The sequence below is a fragment of the Heloderma suspectum genome, chromosome 2 (assembly GCF_057233095.1).
Source record: "Heloderma suspectum isolate Gila_16-S chromosome 2, 16-S_ref, whole genome shotgun sequence".
Classification (NCBI taxonomy): Eukaryota; Metazoa; Chordata; class Lepidosauria; order Squamata; family Helodermatidae; genus Heloderma; species Heloderma suspectum.
The window spans coordinates 342625085-342638871 of NC_139459.1; the positions used below are offsets into that span (position 1 = coordinate 342625085).

The 13787-nt window shown below is 46.6% G+C and overlaps 1 protein-coding gene across 2 annotated transcripts in view; it reads right to left on the reverse strand.

Annotated features, from left to right (window-relative positions):
- Positions 1–13787, reverse strand: part of ABCF1 (ATP binding cassette subfamily F member 1) — a 48659-nt gene that overhangs the window by 20605 nt on the left and 14267 nt on the right. For both annotated transcript variants that reach the window (XM_084840841.1, XM_084840840.1), the window contains exons 6-15: positions 12462–12557; positions 12225–12299; positions 10033–10098; positions 8784–8870; positions 7611–7685; positions 6299–6403; positions 5145–5237; positions 3196–3318; positions 1997–2097; positions 1453–1538 (exon numbers count right to left, since the gene is read on the reverse strand). In XM_084840841.1, the coding sequence (XP_084696967.1) occupies positions 1453–1538; positions 1997–2097; positions 3196–3318; positions 5145–5237; positions 6299–6403; positions 7611–7685; positions 8784–8870; positions 10033–10098; positions 12225–12299; positions 12462–12557 (907 nt within the window). The remainder of the gene's footprint in view (positions 1–1452; positions 1539–1996; positions 2098–3195; positions 3319–5144; positions 5238–6298; positions 6404–7610; positions 7686–8783; positions 8871–10032; positions 10099–12224; positions 12300–12461; positions 12558–13787) is intronic.

A 13787-nucleotide genomic window follows, 5' to 3' on the forward strand; every position in this document is an offset into this window, starting at 1 on the left:
CTCTCCCCGATGCTATTTAACATCTATGTGAAGCCGCTGGGGGCTATCATCAGGAGGTTTGGGGTGCAGTGTCATCAATATGCGGATGACACGCAGCTCTACCTCTCATTCAAATCTTCACCAAGGTTGGCCGTAGAATCCCTGTCCAAATGTCTGGAGACGGTGAGTGGCTGGATGGGGAGGAATAAGCTGAAGCTGAACCCTGACAAGACCGAGGTACTTTTGGTGGGAGACAAGAGGAGGTTGGGGGATGTTGACCTGGTGTTGAATGGGGTACGGCTACCCTTGAAAGACCAGGTCCGCAGCCTGGGGGTCATTTTAGACTCCCAGCTGTCCATGGAGGCTCAGGTGTCAGCTGTGAGCCAGACAGCGCTGTATCAACTCCATCTGATACGGCGGCTGCGCTCCTTCCTTCCCAACCATCTGCTCCCATCGGTAGTACATGCCCTGGTCTCCTCTCGTTTAGACTACTGTAATGCGCTCTACGTGGGGTTACCCTTGAAGACGGTTCGGAAGCTGCAGCTGGTACAGAACGCGGCGGCTCGCCTGATTAAAGGCAGCTGCTGGCGAGATCACATCACTCCAGTGCTGAAGGAGTTGCACTGGTTACCAGTTGTTTTCCGGGCCAAATTCAAGGTGTTGGTTTTGACCTTTAAAACCCTATATGGTTCCGGCCCAGCCTATCTTAAGGAGCGCCTCCAGCAATACCAGACAGGCCGCTTAACAAGATCAGCCTCGGATGGCCTTCTCTCTATCCCATCAGCCAGGACAGCTAGACTGGTGGGGACGAGAGGGCCTTTTCTGTGGTGGCCCCCACTCTGTGGAACTCCCTCCCTAGGGAACTCCGTCATGCCCCCTCTTTAATGAGCTTCCGTCGTGCATTAAAAATGTGGTTGTTCAGGCAGGCATTTGGGGTGGGTTAGGGTATTTTTTAAAAAAATTTATGGTAGAATTTTATTGTTTTAAATTGTTTTATGGTATGTTGTACATCGCCCAGAGTGGCTGGGTGACCAGCCAGATGGGCGATTAATAAATTTAATAATAAATAAAATAATAAATAAATAAATATAAAATCCTCATTTTCTGTATTCAGAAGCAGCTATTAAGGTTCTGCCTCTCCACACTACAGAAGTCCTCCCCCTCCCTGCTTACTCAACTACCTTCCCAGGTGGAGTCACAGAGGTCTCCCCCTTCGAGCTCTCTGCATCTGCACTAAGGAGAGAAGGAGGTGACACCCCACAACCCTACAGCTGAGTGGTAGATCGTATGCTTTCCATGCACAGTGTCCAAGGTCTAAGTCCTGGCATCTCCAGTTAAAAGGATCTAAAGAAGCAGATGATGGGAAAGAATCCTACCCCAGACCAGGGAGAACTGCAGCCAATAAAATTGGACAATTCTGGCCTAGATGGACCAATGGGGTGACTCAGTATGAGCCCAGTTGTTCCCCTTTACCTTGTTCACAGAGCAGCACATCAATATTGGGAGGGATGCTCAGGGCCCGGTTGGCGATGTGTTTCAGCAAGGTGGTTTTGCCTTTCCTGAAAAAGAGCGGGGGGGATTACCATGGAGGCGCAAAACAATCCCGCCCCACATACTTGAGGGCAGGGTGTGGAGTCAGTGTGGAGGTTGAAAGACAGACTTAGGCAGGAGGGGCCATAGCTCAGTGGAGGAGCACATGTTTTGCCTGTGGAAGGTCCCAGGTTCGATTTCCGACATCTCCATGTAGCGCTGGAAAGACTCCGGCCTGGAACCCTGGAGAGCTGCTGCCTGTCAGTGTTGACAACACTGTGCTAGATGGACTGAGGACCTGACTCAGCATAAGGCAGCTTCCTAGGTTCCCAAGTCTTGTTCCATCCATCCCCAAAACACTCCCTAGCAGCCCCCAGACGTCTAGGATGAGGCTGGGGGCAGAATAAACAACAAAGAAAGCGTGTTCAATTATCAGTTGGGGGAAGCAAAGAAAATGGCAGCGATTCAGGTCACACCACAGACCTACCCGTTAGGCCCCACGAGGCCGTATCGGCGCCCAGCCACGATGTATAGGTCTGCGTTGACAAACAACTCTTTGCCATGAGCCGAGATGCTGAACTTCTCCAGCTGCAATGGAAGGTGAAGGGTGTTAGAAATCCTTTTCATGAACTTACATTACTTAAAATATCCTGCTACACTTTGTATCGTGTCTGAAGGTCAGATGAAGAAGTTTATAAATCATGAAATGGTGGAGGCATGGTTGAACGTAAAAATGTGCAAGACTCCTGTTACAACCCCATGAACTGGGATCTTTAAACAAGCTTTGTTAACTGTTTGTGTTTAGTCTACATGATCCAGGCTAGATCAGAAGATAAATGATTATATATATATTCATTTATTCTCTTTCATCTTTTGTTTTTTCTTGCTTTTCTTTATATTTTTTATTTCAAAATAGATATGGTATGCTATATTTAAATTAACTGCTTGAGGGTACAACTTGTACTTATATATCTAGTATAAAATATAAAATATATTACTGACTGTTGAAGGTTTAAGTTTTATTATTTTATAACACTATATTCTTTTTAATTATTATTATTAGTAGTAGTAATAATCTAGGCTACTGGGAATGAACTGTAGACCTGTTTCTTGGATATAAGAGTGATGATATGATATTGAAATGTAAGGTAGTTTATTAAAATGTAAGATTGTTAAGGTTATCGATATAGTTTGTAAAATAAAATGGCATCAGAGGCTGGGGGGTATTGGAGTTTACATTCAGTTCTTTAAGGGGGAGGGAGAGGGAGAGGGGGGGAAGGGGAAAGAATCTTCTTTTTCTTCACCTCCTTTCTTCCTTTGCCTTTTTTCCTTCCTTCCTTCCTTTTTCCTTCTCTTTTTGTTATTATGGTGTCCTCATCAGAATATTGTATTGTTGGGAAATTCTAGTATTGATCAGGTTGTTGCTATGTTTGGTATTGTATATTTCATTTATAAAGATAAAATAAAAAATATATATTCCCCCTCCCAAAAAAAAGGGAGTTAGAAATCCTTTTCATGTTTTTTACGGTGCCGTTTCATCAGATGGCTCTGCTGGTTTAATCCTTGCAGTTTTGCTGCCATTTCGATATTGAATCGCGAGGCTTTCACTGTTCTTCCGCACTGCCCTGAAACTGTTTGTGGCAAAAGGCAGGATATAAATTCTACAAATATTCGGCGATGTGGTACCTTGATGTCCGAGGCATTTTCCAGCATGGCCTGTCGGGAGGACATTTCCGCCTGAGACACCGAGAAGTCGTTCTCTGCTGCACTGGCTGCTTTCAGGGTTGCCACCTGCCGCTCAAACTCCAGCTGTTGGAGCAAAGAGAGGCCTGAGCTTTTATTTATTTAAAATACTTTTATGCTGCCTTTTGAATCAAAGTCTCCTCAGGACAGTTTACAAGATAAAATTTTAAAATAAAAATATAAAATGCAAGTAACTGAAGCAGCAGCATAAAAGATTTAAAGTAACTAATGGTGAAAACTCCAATTTATAAAATAAAGATGGGCACCAATTAGTTTAAAAGCAGACCAGAACATCCAGGTCTTTAGGGCCTGTTTAAAAACAGAGAGGGAGGGAACCAGGGTAGGTTCCATGGTAGGGCATTCCACAAGGATGGGGCCACCACAGAAAAGGCCCTGTCTCTAATACATTAGAGACATTATACCAACCTAATACATTTTGCCAGTGAGCAGGGCCTCCGTGGCCACTCTTGAGGCACAACTGGTTTGTACAGGTGGTCCTTCAAATAAGCTTGTCTCATGAAACTCCAGCAAAAAAGACCCTTATTTCTCTTCTGCTTTATGAACTACCATACTGCCCACCAACTCATCCTTCACATGCTTTTTCTGGAAGCTGCTCTGGAAGCCTTTTCAGCTGAAGAATGGGGCATAAATGCTAATGATGAGAATAATGATAATTAATTCATTAATTTTTTCATTCTAAGCTAGGGCAATCTTGTAACCAATTTGATTCAGCCACTGGTACAGAGAGACCTTTCAATTAGGTATGATTTCGCCTACTACATTATTTCTCTCTTAACCTTACAAACTTGGGAGATCTTCATGCTTAACCGTGAACCCTCTGCTCTATATTCCCCTCAGCTCCACCCCCACATTCCCTCAATATGGGCATCACCTTCTCTGGTTCCTCGATCCTGCTCACTTGGATCATTTTGTGACATCTCCCTTGCCACCCCACGGCTTGGCTGGGGAGATGTATATTCTCAAACCTATATACAAACTTATCATTTGCCTGCCCTGCACTCTTCAACATACGTTTAGATTCAGGTTTGATAATTTAATGCAAAAATTAGTAAGTATCAAGGCAATACAAAAAAAGTATGAAGGTAAATCTCTGTAAACTATATATAAAAATACAAAACTGTTGCCCATCTGCACGTACCAAAGCTAATGGCTGTACAATTCTAATATTTAAACAACCAACCAATGTTTTACGTTAATAGATTACGCTGCAACACAGTTGTTAATTAACATCCTTCCTGATGCAGCAAAAACAGCCCCTCCCTGAGTGAAGAGAGCACTTCCACTGCCTAACAACAGTTCTGGCATTTTGACCAACAGGCAGTGCATAATTTCTAAAGTCAGAGGTGCTAGTGCCAGGGCGTGCCTGGAACTCAGCCTCCTGCCCTGATGTCGCAGCTCCCAAATTTCAATATTTGGGGTCTGGCTGTGTTTACTCAGTGATGAGGGAAAAGGGCACTATGCAAGTTCAGAGGTGCTTTTGTTTCCATTATAGTCCCGATGCCCCACGAAGCATAGCATAGCGTAGGTGACGGCTGATAGGAGATGTAGGCCAAAACATCTGGAAGGCCACAAGCTGCCCACCCCTGCTGTCGGTGGAATCCTGAATATAGCACAGCCAATTCCCAGTGTAGGACACCACGAGATTTCATTCTGCCTTCTAGTGAACAAGGTCCTTAACAAAGGCCCTAAGACAAAACGCCCAAAGGGAGGAAGGCAAAGGATTCTGGGAAGACAAGAGGAGTGAACAGTAACGGTTGTTATCAAGCAAAGGCAAAGAAAGCCACAAGCCCCTTCCTGTAGAAGTAACAGCTGGCCAATCACAGAGAGGAAGAGCTTTTCGGGACTATGGGGCTTCATCCAATGGATCTAACCTGTTTCTTGAGTTTCTTCTTCTCCTTCTTGCTGAGATGAGCATAGGGGTCATCCTCCTTCTTCTCTCCCTCCTCTTCATCCTCCTCCGATTGCTAGAGGATTCGTAGGAAGTCAGTTTGAGTTAGCAAATTGTGTCAGGCAGAGAAACTAGGAGTACTTACTATGGAAATCCTGGAACAAGGATTCAGAATAACCCTCCTGTCCCATCACCTCATTGCTGGCAAGGTCCCAAAGGGCTCCAGATGGCAGGGCAAAGGTTTTGCATGCAGAAGGTCCCAGGTTCAATCCCCATCATCTCCAGGTAGGAAAGAATCCTGCCTGGAACCCTGGAGAGCTGCTGCCAGTCAGCGTAGGCAATACTGGGCTAGATGGACCAACGGTCTGACTCAATACAAGGCAGCTTCCTATGTGTTCCTAAGACTGCTCCCACAGGGAATGACCACTAGGAGGCAGAAGAGATGCTTTCATGTGATCTCATCTCACCAGGGGAAAAAAAGTCATTGCCAGGACCCAAGAGAATGGGCAAGTCGCAGGACGAGATGCTGCATTTCTCCCTCTTTCCCCTCATCTGGTTCACACAGCAGTCTACACAGAGTTTGGAGCAAGAGGTAGGCAGGTAGGTAGGACAATCAGGGGATTTAGGGCATATCCAGGCCATATTGCACCAAACGCTAGGGCAGTCTTCCACAACCTGTTGCCCTCCATGTTTGGGATTACAACTCCCAGCAATCCTAGACAGCATGGACAATGGTCATGGATGGGAGTTGTCCAACCCATCTGGAGGGCACCAGGCTGGGGAAGGCTGCACTGGAGTGTGGTTTAAGCAGCGGGTTGAAGGACCAAGCATCAGGATCACATACCGCCCCCATCACACGGAGAACATGCTGCATGAACTGACGCCTGTGTGCATCTGCATGCAGGAATGCCTCATGCAGCCTTTCCCCCCAGTAGTTGGACAGCACGGGTGGAAAGCAAAAGTATGCACAGAGATGCTGGTACAAACTACACTGTTTATGCATGACTAGGGAAGGCAGGAACTTGAGCCCTGCTCTGCCACCCTATTGTGTGTAGCAGGATGCAGTGAACAAGGCCCCACTGAAGCAATGCATTCAACCTGAAAATGGGCTCCCGAGACTGGGCGAGGGCCCCTCACCGGCTGGCTGCTCTGCTTGGACCTCTCTTTGCTCTTTGTGGACTCTTCCTCTTCCTCCTCCTCCTCCTCATCCATCTCCTCGGCCTCCAGAGCAGCAAACATGTTCTGTGGAACCAAAGAAACCAGAACACAAGTAAGCACCCATCATGCGCCAGGAAAAGGTCGCAATGCGCTTTACTTCATGCAGCCCCATGCACCGGTACACAGAGACAGACCTGGATTCCAGAGCTGCTTCTCCCAGACATAAGCCCATAATGTAGATAGGTCCAAAATTGGCTTAAGCCTGGGATGCGTTGAGGGTGGATGGGATTTAGAACGCATCACTAATTCAGCCTTGTATGTAACAACTCACCTGCTAGCCACAGGAAGGCGCAAATTCCACACAGGGGAGTGAGCCACCAGCCAGAGTACTGAGCTGAACTGACCCAGTGGTCTGACTCAGTAAAAGTCAGCTTTGCATCTTCTTAAAAAGCCAGACAGAATTCTGACTTTGAATTCTGAAGGTTCTATTTCCAACACTTCCACTTAAATCAGGGGAGGGCAACAGGTTGCCTGCAGGGCACACACAGACCCCACCGCCCCATACCGCTGCTACCAAATTTGCTGCTACTGCAGCAAAAACAAAAAAGCGGTGATCTTTCTTTCAAACAAGGTGAGTGCCTCCTCGCTTTAAAGAAAAATGGCTGCTTCCCCCTTCCCTCCCACAACACCACCACGCTTCTGAATTTGGGGGATGGGGTAGCGGGAGGGTGCGGTGTGGCTGCTGGTGGGAAAATGCCCACCAACCCACAGAAGTTGCCGATCCCTTCCTTAAGTTGTAAGTGAAGGAGAGCTAGGAACCTGATAGCAAGCTTTAAAGAACATTCTTGTAGCACATAGTATCAGTTTAAAAAAAACCCACCAAGCAGCTGCAAACTTCAGTATGAAAATGTCTGAAGGAGATGCCCACTCCCCTTTCTGTCCCCAAACGTGTCTCTGCTCTCACTCACCCTTCCTGATAACCTACTCGCGCTGTTTAACAGAAGCAGCACGCTTCTGCGCATGTTGACTCGAGAGTGCATCCCGCTGTATTCAAATGGACACTAGACACAGCTTAAATACAGTGCCGTACTTCCCTAAAGAGAGATGCACCTATGTGTATTTGAACAAGGCAAGTCTGTCTTCATGTAAGCAATAGCAGAAGACCGACAGCAAATGGTGGGCCTTGTCTACCATCCCCATTCAGTCTCCAAGGCCTACTGCACAGCACTCCCCAGCCTATGGGCCAGATTGTGGCCCTAATGCCAAAGGGAAACAACCTCAGGGTCCTCACCTTGGCTGGCTGGCTCTTTTTCCCTTTGGGCGTTTTCGCAGTTTCATCAGGCTGAGCAGCTTGTTTGGTCAGTGTCTTAAAATAACAACAACAGAAAGCTGTGATGGGGCAGAAACAGCATGAACACAAGAAGGGTAGCAACTGCAACACACACTCTCCCATTCACAAGATACATTTCCCTGGGCTTGAAAGTGAGTTAGCCACCCTTACAAATAAGCCCATGAAAGTTACTAGCCTGCTTTTTAAAAGAAAAACTAGCCTGTTAAGAATGTAGTGTCCAGTAAGGCTGGAGTTAGACAATTGAATACCGTCCTCTCTATCCCTGAGACCCCTCATGCTTGCTGATAACAAGGCTTCTTGTCTTTACTCATGGGGTATCAGGCACTAAGTGCTGTGCCCTGCCCTATGCCGAGGAAAGTTTCTAATCTGTTTTTTTTCTTCATGGTCTGCTCTAGAAAGTCTCTTTGATTTACATATGTTGCAAAGGAGGGGGTCAGGCAGTGGAGAGAACAAGAAGCCGTCCCTGCTACATAAAATGCAGAGGAAGCTCTGACATTGGGGAAGGAGTTGCCCACTGGAGGCGGGTGGGGGAAGAGTTGTGGTTGGCAACTGAAAAGGCCAATGGGCCATTTAACACTACACCGCTGGTCAGGTTGCAAAGTGAGCACAATGGGGAAAAGACTAGGCTAGAACCATTCCTGTTCAAGTGCTAGCTTTCCAAATGCAGGGAGTTTGACACAGGGGAAAGCACTTGAACATGTGACTGCTATTCCTCTCCGCCCCTGCCAAGGCGGCATGGTCCTAGAAGGACTGTACCACACGCTTTTCCTGAATTCTTTGGGTCTGTTGACCCCATATTTTTCTGGGAGGGCCAGGGGACAGAAGCCCACCCTGCAGATATGCATCTTCCCAAGAGTGTAATAGACGCGTTCTAGCCTGGGGACACGGAAGAAGGGCTGGCAATGGATCAAGAGGAGACCGCTTCCTGTTCAGATCAGGTTCGGGTTTTCAGAAGCAACAGGGGAAGGCTCAATTATGTCTCCTGCTTTCTAGCTGAATGGGTTATTTTGACCAGCTGGCACATACGCCCAAAGGGTGGACTGCTCCTGCCTGTCTATCCACCCGCCACTTTCTCAGACGTCTCCCATTTCCCAGGCTCCACTTCTCCTATACCTTGGATTTGTCCTTGGGTTCCTGTACTTCTTCACCGGCTTCCTCCTCATCACTCTGAGCCAAGATGGCAAAGGCTGAGCCTCCTCTCTGAGAATTCAGAAGAAGAACAGACAGACAAAATGTGCACTAAGCCAAATGGGACCACCCCACAATGGGGGGAAAAATAAGCTGATTGACAGTGATGTCTCTTGGGCCTTGATGAGAGAAGGAACAAAATCATGTACAAATTTTCAAACTTCAGCGCAGTTTCAAGATCAGACTCTGAAATTTAGCGTTCTGAAAATGTTGACTTGAATGCCCTGTGTTCTGGTTCCCTTTACCACTAGGCACTGGATCTTTGCCACCTCCACAGGTAGCAACTGAGAAATAGATCTTATTCCCATGGCAACCTGCTGATTGTCCACTACACCCAGCTCCTTGCCCAAGAAACTCTCTACATTGGGGTCCTCAACATGGCACCCACAGGCACCTCCAATGGCACCCATAAAGCTCTCCACCCTCTGCCCCCTTCATTGTTTTTAAATAAAAACCTTGGAAAATGTTACAGTATTCTTCCTTCTCTCCCTTTCTAGCCTTGCTCTTTCTCTCCCCTCTACCTTGCTATTTTCCGCTCCCTCCCAGCCTTTAGCCTCGCTATTCCCCCCTCCTCTTTAGCTCACTTTTGACTAGCCAGGTCCCCACAGCAGCCATTATGTGACTAGCCACATCCTGTGGGAACCATTTTGTGGTGGTGCCCACAGCAGTTTCTCAAATTCCCAAGTGTGCCCATGGGTCCAAAAAGGTCAGGGACCTCTGCTCTACAAACCTGCCAGTTTATGTGCCAATTCCCCATATTCCCTCTACAACCCAAATCCCGACTGCAATGAAAATAAAATTAGGGAAATTATGCATTCTAATGTGATCTGCATGGTAAACCAAGGCCCCCCCCCGCCCCGGCTTTGAAAAGCGAGAGTCAATATAATCCAAAGGGTGCATTTTGGTTTAGAGGACCTGGTTTCAGAGACACAGAATCACACAGCCCTCAGCCTCAATTGCCCACCTGTAAAACAGGAATGACACCAGCTTGCCCTATAGCACAACAGTGGTGGAACACAGGTGAGAGAAGGAGATGACACAATCTGAACAGTTTAGACAGCCTTAACCACCCTGGGAATGTTTTATGGTTAATGGTGTGATATGCATTTACAAAATAAAAGCCAACTTCAAAAACGGCATATCCATTATTAATGATAACACCCAAGCACCAAACCTGCTGTTTCCCTTTGTTCTTCTCATTTTTCCTGCTCTTCCTCTTTGTGTCTTCCTCGTCCTCCTCCTGAAGAAAGCAAAGGCAGGAATATGGACTCTTACCCTTTCCTACCATGAGCAACACAAAGAAGCATTGGGAAGCCCCTCCCACTTCTCCGGGTGGTTCAGCAATGGAAGAATCTAATGAGGTTATAGAAACTCTTTTCTACTGAGCTTTTCAAGAAACACTGGGGGCAGATATCAGTTCCATACATAAGGCATCCCTATCTTGCTAATTTGGACTTAAGAAGGACCTAATACAATTTGTGCCAGGGCATCTGTATTCAACGCCAGAATTCAAACCCTTGAACAGCCTTCTCCCACCTGGTGCCCTCCAAATGTTTTGGACTACAACTCCCAGCATTCCTATTGGCCATGCTGGCTGAGGCTAAAAGGAGTTGAGGTCCACAACATTGGAGGGCACCAGGCTGGGGAGGGCTGCCTGAAAATGTATGTAGTAACAATAAAAGTGCCTCTGAACTGATGCAGAGTGCATTTCCTTCACTACTATCTAACTACAGAGAGCTCCCACATACCTGGCTTTAAGGAGAAGAGCTTCCAGGTAAGAGAGGCTTTCCCCACAAACAGACGTCAGCCCTAAATTTCCACCCCCGGCCTTGAAACCAAGCACTGCCTAAATGATATGGGCCCAACATTTCTAATGTACTGCAGACGCAGGGGAACATAAGAACAGCCCTGCTGGATCAGACAAAGGGTCCATCTAGTCCAGCATTCTCTTCACAGTGGCCAACCGGCTGTCAACCAGGAACCCACAAGGAGGGCATGAGTGCAAAAGCACCCTTCCGTCCATGTTCCCCAGCAGGTGGTGTACACTGGCACACTGCCTCTCATACTGCAGGGAGCACAGAGCCATCAGGACTAGTGGTCATTTTTTGTTGTTGAGGGCCACGTTCTTTTAGGGGTAATCTGTCAGAGCCGCATGCTGGTGAGCACAGAGCCATCAGGACTAGTAGCCATTTTTTGTTGTTGAGGGCCACGTTCTCTTAGGGGTAATCTGTCAGAGCCGCATGCTGGTGGTGAGTGAGACAAGAGTCAAAAGTGGATGGGACCACCCCTACTCTCTCTCTCTCTCTCTCTCTCTGTTACCCCCCTTTTCTCGTTTGTTTGTTTGTTCATTCATTCATTCATTTCATTTCTATACCGCCCAATAGCCGAAGCTCTCTCTGGGTTGCTATGGAGGGACAGATCGCTCTTGCCGGAGGTCTGAACTGATCCCTTGGTGAAGGCTTCTGAAAATAGGCCAAGGGTTGTATGCGGCCCTCAGGACACAGGTTGCCCACCCCTGGTCGACTGGAAGGAGCTCCCTAAAGTTTCAGGCAGAAATCTTTCCAAGCCTTGCTACTGGAGATCCTTTAACTGGAAATACCCTGGATTGACCTGAGGATCTTATATATGCACACACGTGAAATGGCACACGCGGTACCATGGAGTGTTGCTCCCTCCCCTGATGGTTATTCTAGCCCAGCCTTCTCACCCTGGCACCTAGATGCTCTGGACTCCCACTCCCAGGATTCCCAATCACTGGTCATGTTGGCTGGGGCTGATGGGAGGCCAAGACATCTGGAGGGCCCCAGGTGGGAAGAAGTCCCATTGTTATCAGCCCTGCCTGGCAGTGGCTTGCCTGGAGCTTCCCAGCTACTGATGCTAAGAATTTCCTTCCGCAGAGCAGATGCTCTGCTAATGAGCTCTGGCCAGTCCCCTAAGCTGGTACAGGTGACGGCTTAATGTGTGCCCATTTATATATTGCGCTTTAACAATCTTTAATCTTTTAAGAGATGCTTTTACTTATTTAATGCATTCACATTTATATACTGCCTTCTCTCCTAAAAAGCCATCAAAGATTTAAGCACTGCCACCCACCCCAAGCAAGTAATATGTTGGGATGGGTTATATCTGAATTATCGGAGCACGGAGTTAAGCCTTTCCCAACATGATGCCCTCCAGATATCTTGGACTACAAACACTATCTCCTCCCAAAACTGGCTGGGGATGATGAGAATGGTAGTCCAATGCATCTGGAGGGTGCCGAGATGCTGGACCAGATGATCTACTAAGCCCCTTCTGGTCTTATCATTCTTTGCTCCAAGTACTGCCTGGCATGAAGCTGGCTCATCCAGCACAGCACTCACTGACCTTCTGTTTGGCTTTGGGCCCTTTTTTGCCGGGTTTCTTCTCTACTTCTTCTTCTTCATCATCATCAGAAACTGCCTAAAGAAGCAGAGATGGCTTTGGGTGATTTTTTTAAACCTTAGAGAAGAGTACAAAATTCATTTTGTGCAACCATGTCCTGGCCCATCTAATTCTCTACACACTCCCCGCTTACTGCCACGGCTCCTCTTCACCTCCAATGGATTCCAGAATGCAGCTAACCTTGTTGATCTTATTCTTGTCAGGCTTGATGAGCTTCAGTGGTTCTTCCTCCTCCTCACTCTGCTCCTGACTCAAGGCAGCAAACACATTTCCCCCCTAAAGAGGGAAAAGAGGGAAAGTGACAGTGAAAAGACTGCTGCAACAAGGACCACAGGATAGTGCCCCTTCAGCTGGGCACCAAAAGCAAAAAGGCAGCTTCTCCAGGGAAAAGCTCTTTCTCCAAAGGTCTTTAAATAGAGGCTGCTAAAATAACTAGGGCCAATTTGGGCCCTGTGTCATGGATATTAAAGAAAAGATGGACTCGATGATCTGGTTTGCATGTCACAAACAACCCACACTTTGATAATTGTGGGTTGTTGATAATGAAGTGGGAGTGAGCGAGCATACTGGCTTCTGGCCGCCTGGCTACCCACTGAGCTAAATAACCCTGTCCCTAGCCGTCCAAACCCAGAATTGGAGTTTGTTGGGGGTGGAACACCCCAGACTTGTAACCCAAGAACAAACCATTGGTTGTAAGTCTGGATTGCTCCTCCCCCAGCAACCTGCAATTCAAAGTTCAGATGTCACAGACAACAACCCAGGAACAGAGCATCCGTGAGCTGTTTTAACTTAGTGGGCGAGTGCCAGCTCACTCCCACTTGTTCATGGCTACCCAGGGTATGTTTATACTCTGGGTAGCTGTGATGTGCAAACCGGGCCAATGACACTTCCATTGTCCTTATTGGGTTCATTTTTGTCCCAGAACCTTTGCACTCTTGTGTGAGCATTCTTATTTTGGATCTTGAGCCTTCCTGAACTTTGTAAGGTTCTTGCGCTTTGTGAAGCTTGCTGCCTAATAATCTTTATTTTATTATTGTTCCCTATATCTCATAAAAGAAATTAAGAAAGTATGAATCCTTTCAAAGCTTTTTGAAATGTGTCTTACAACTGTCAGTATTGTATTTTTGTATATGTTTTACGTGTTCTCATGCCATATCATGTTATCATGTAAATACTGTTTGATATGTGAAGTAAATCAGTTTTTATAAAGATCCTCTCTCTCAAGCCTTTTTAAAATGTGTTGGGGGACACTGATAGCTTTAAGAATTAATGAAGAATGGAAAATAGTTTTCACAAGAGGAATGACCAATTCAATCTGTGTCCATTTAAAAGAGAATTATAAGTTGATGTATTGCTGGTATCTCTTAGATTAAATAAAACACATAGAAAGGATAATTGTGCATGTTGGAAAAGTGGCATGCATGCGGTGGATGTGTCCAAAAATTCAACATTTTTTTGGAGACAAGAGAGATGTAGCTAGGATAACTGGGTACAACTTGTCCTTTA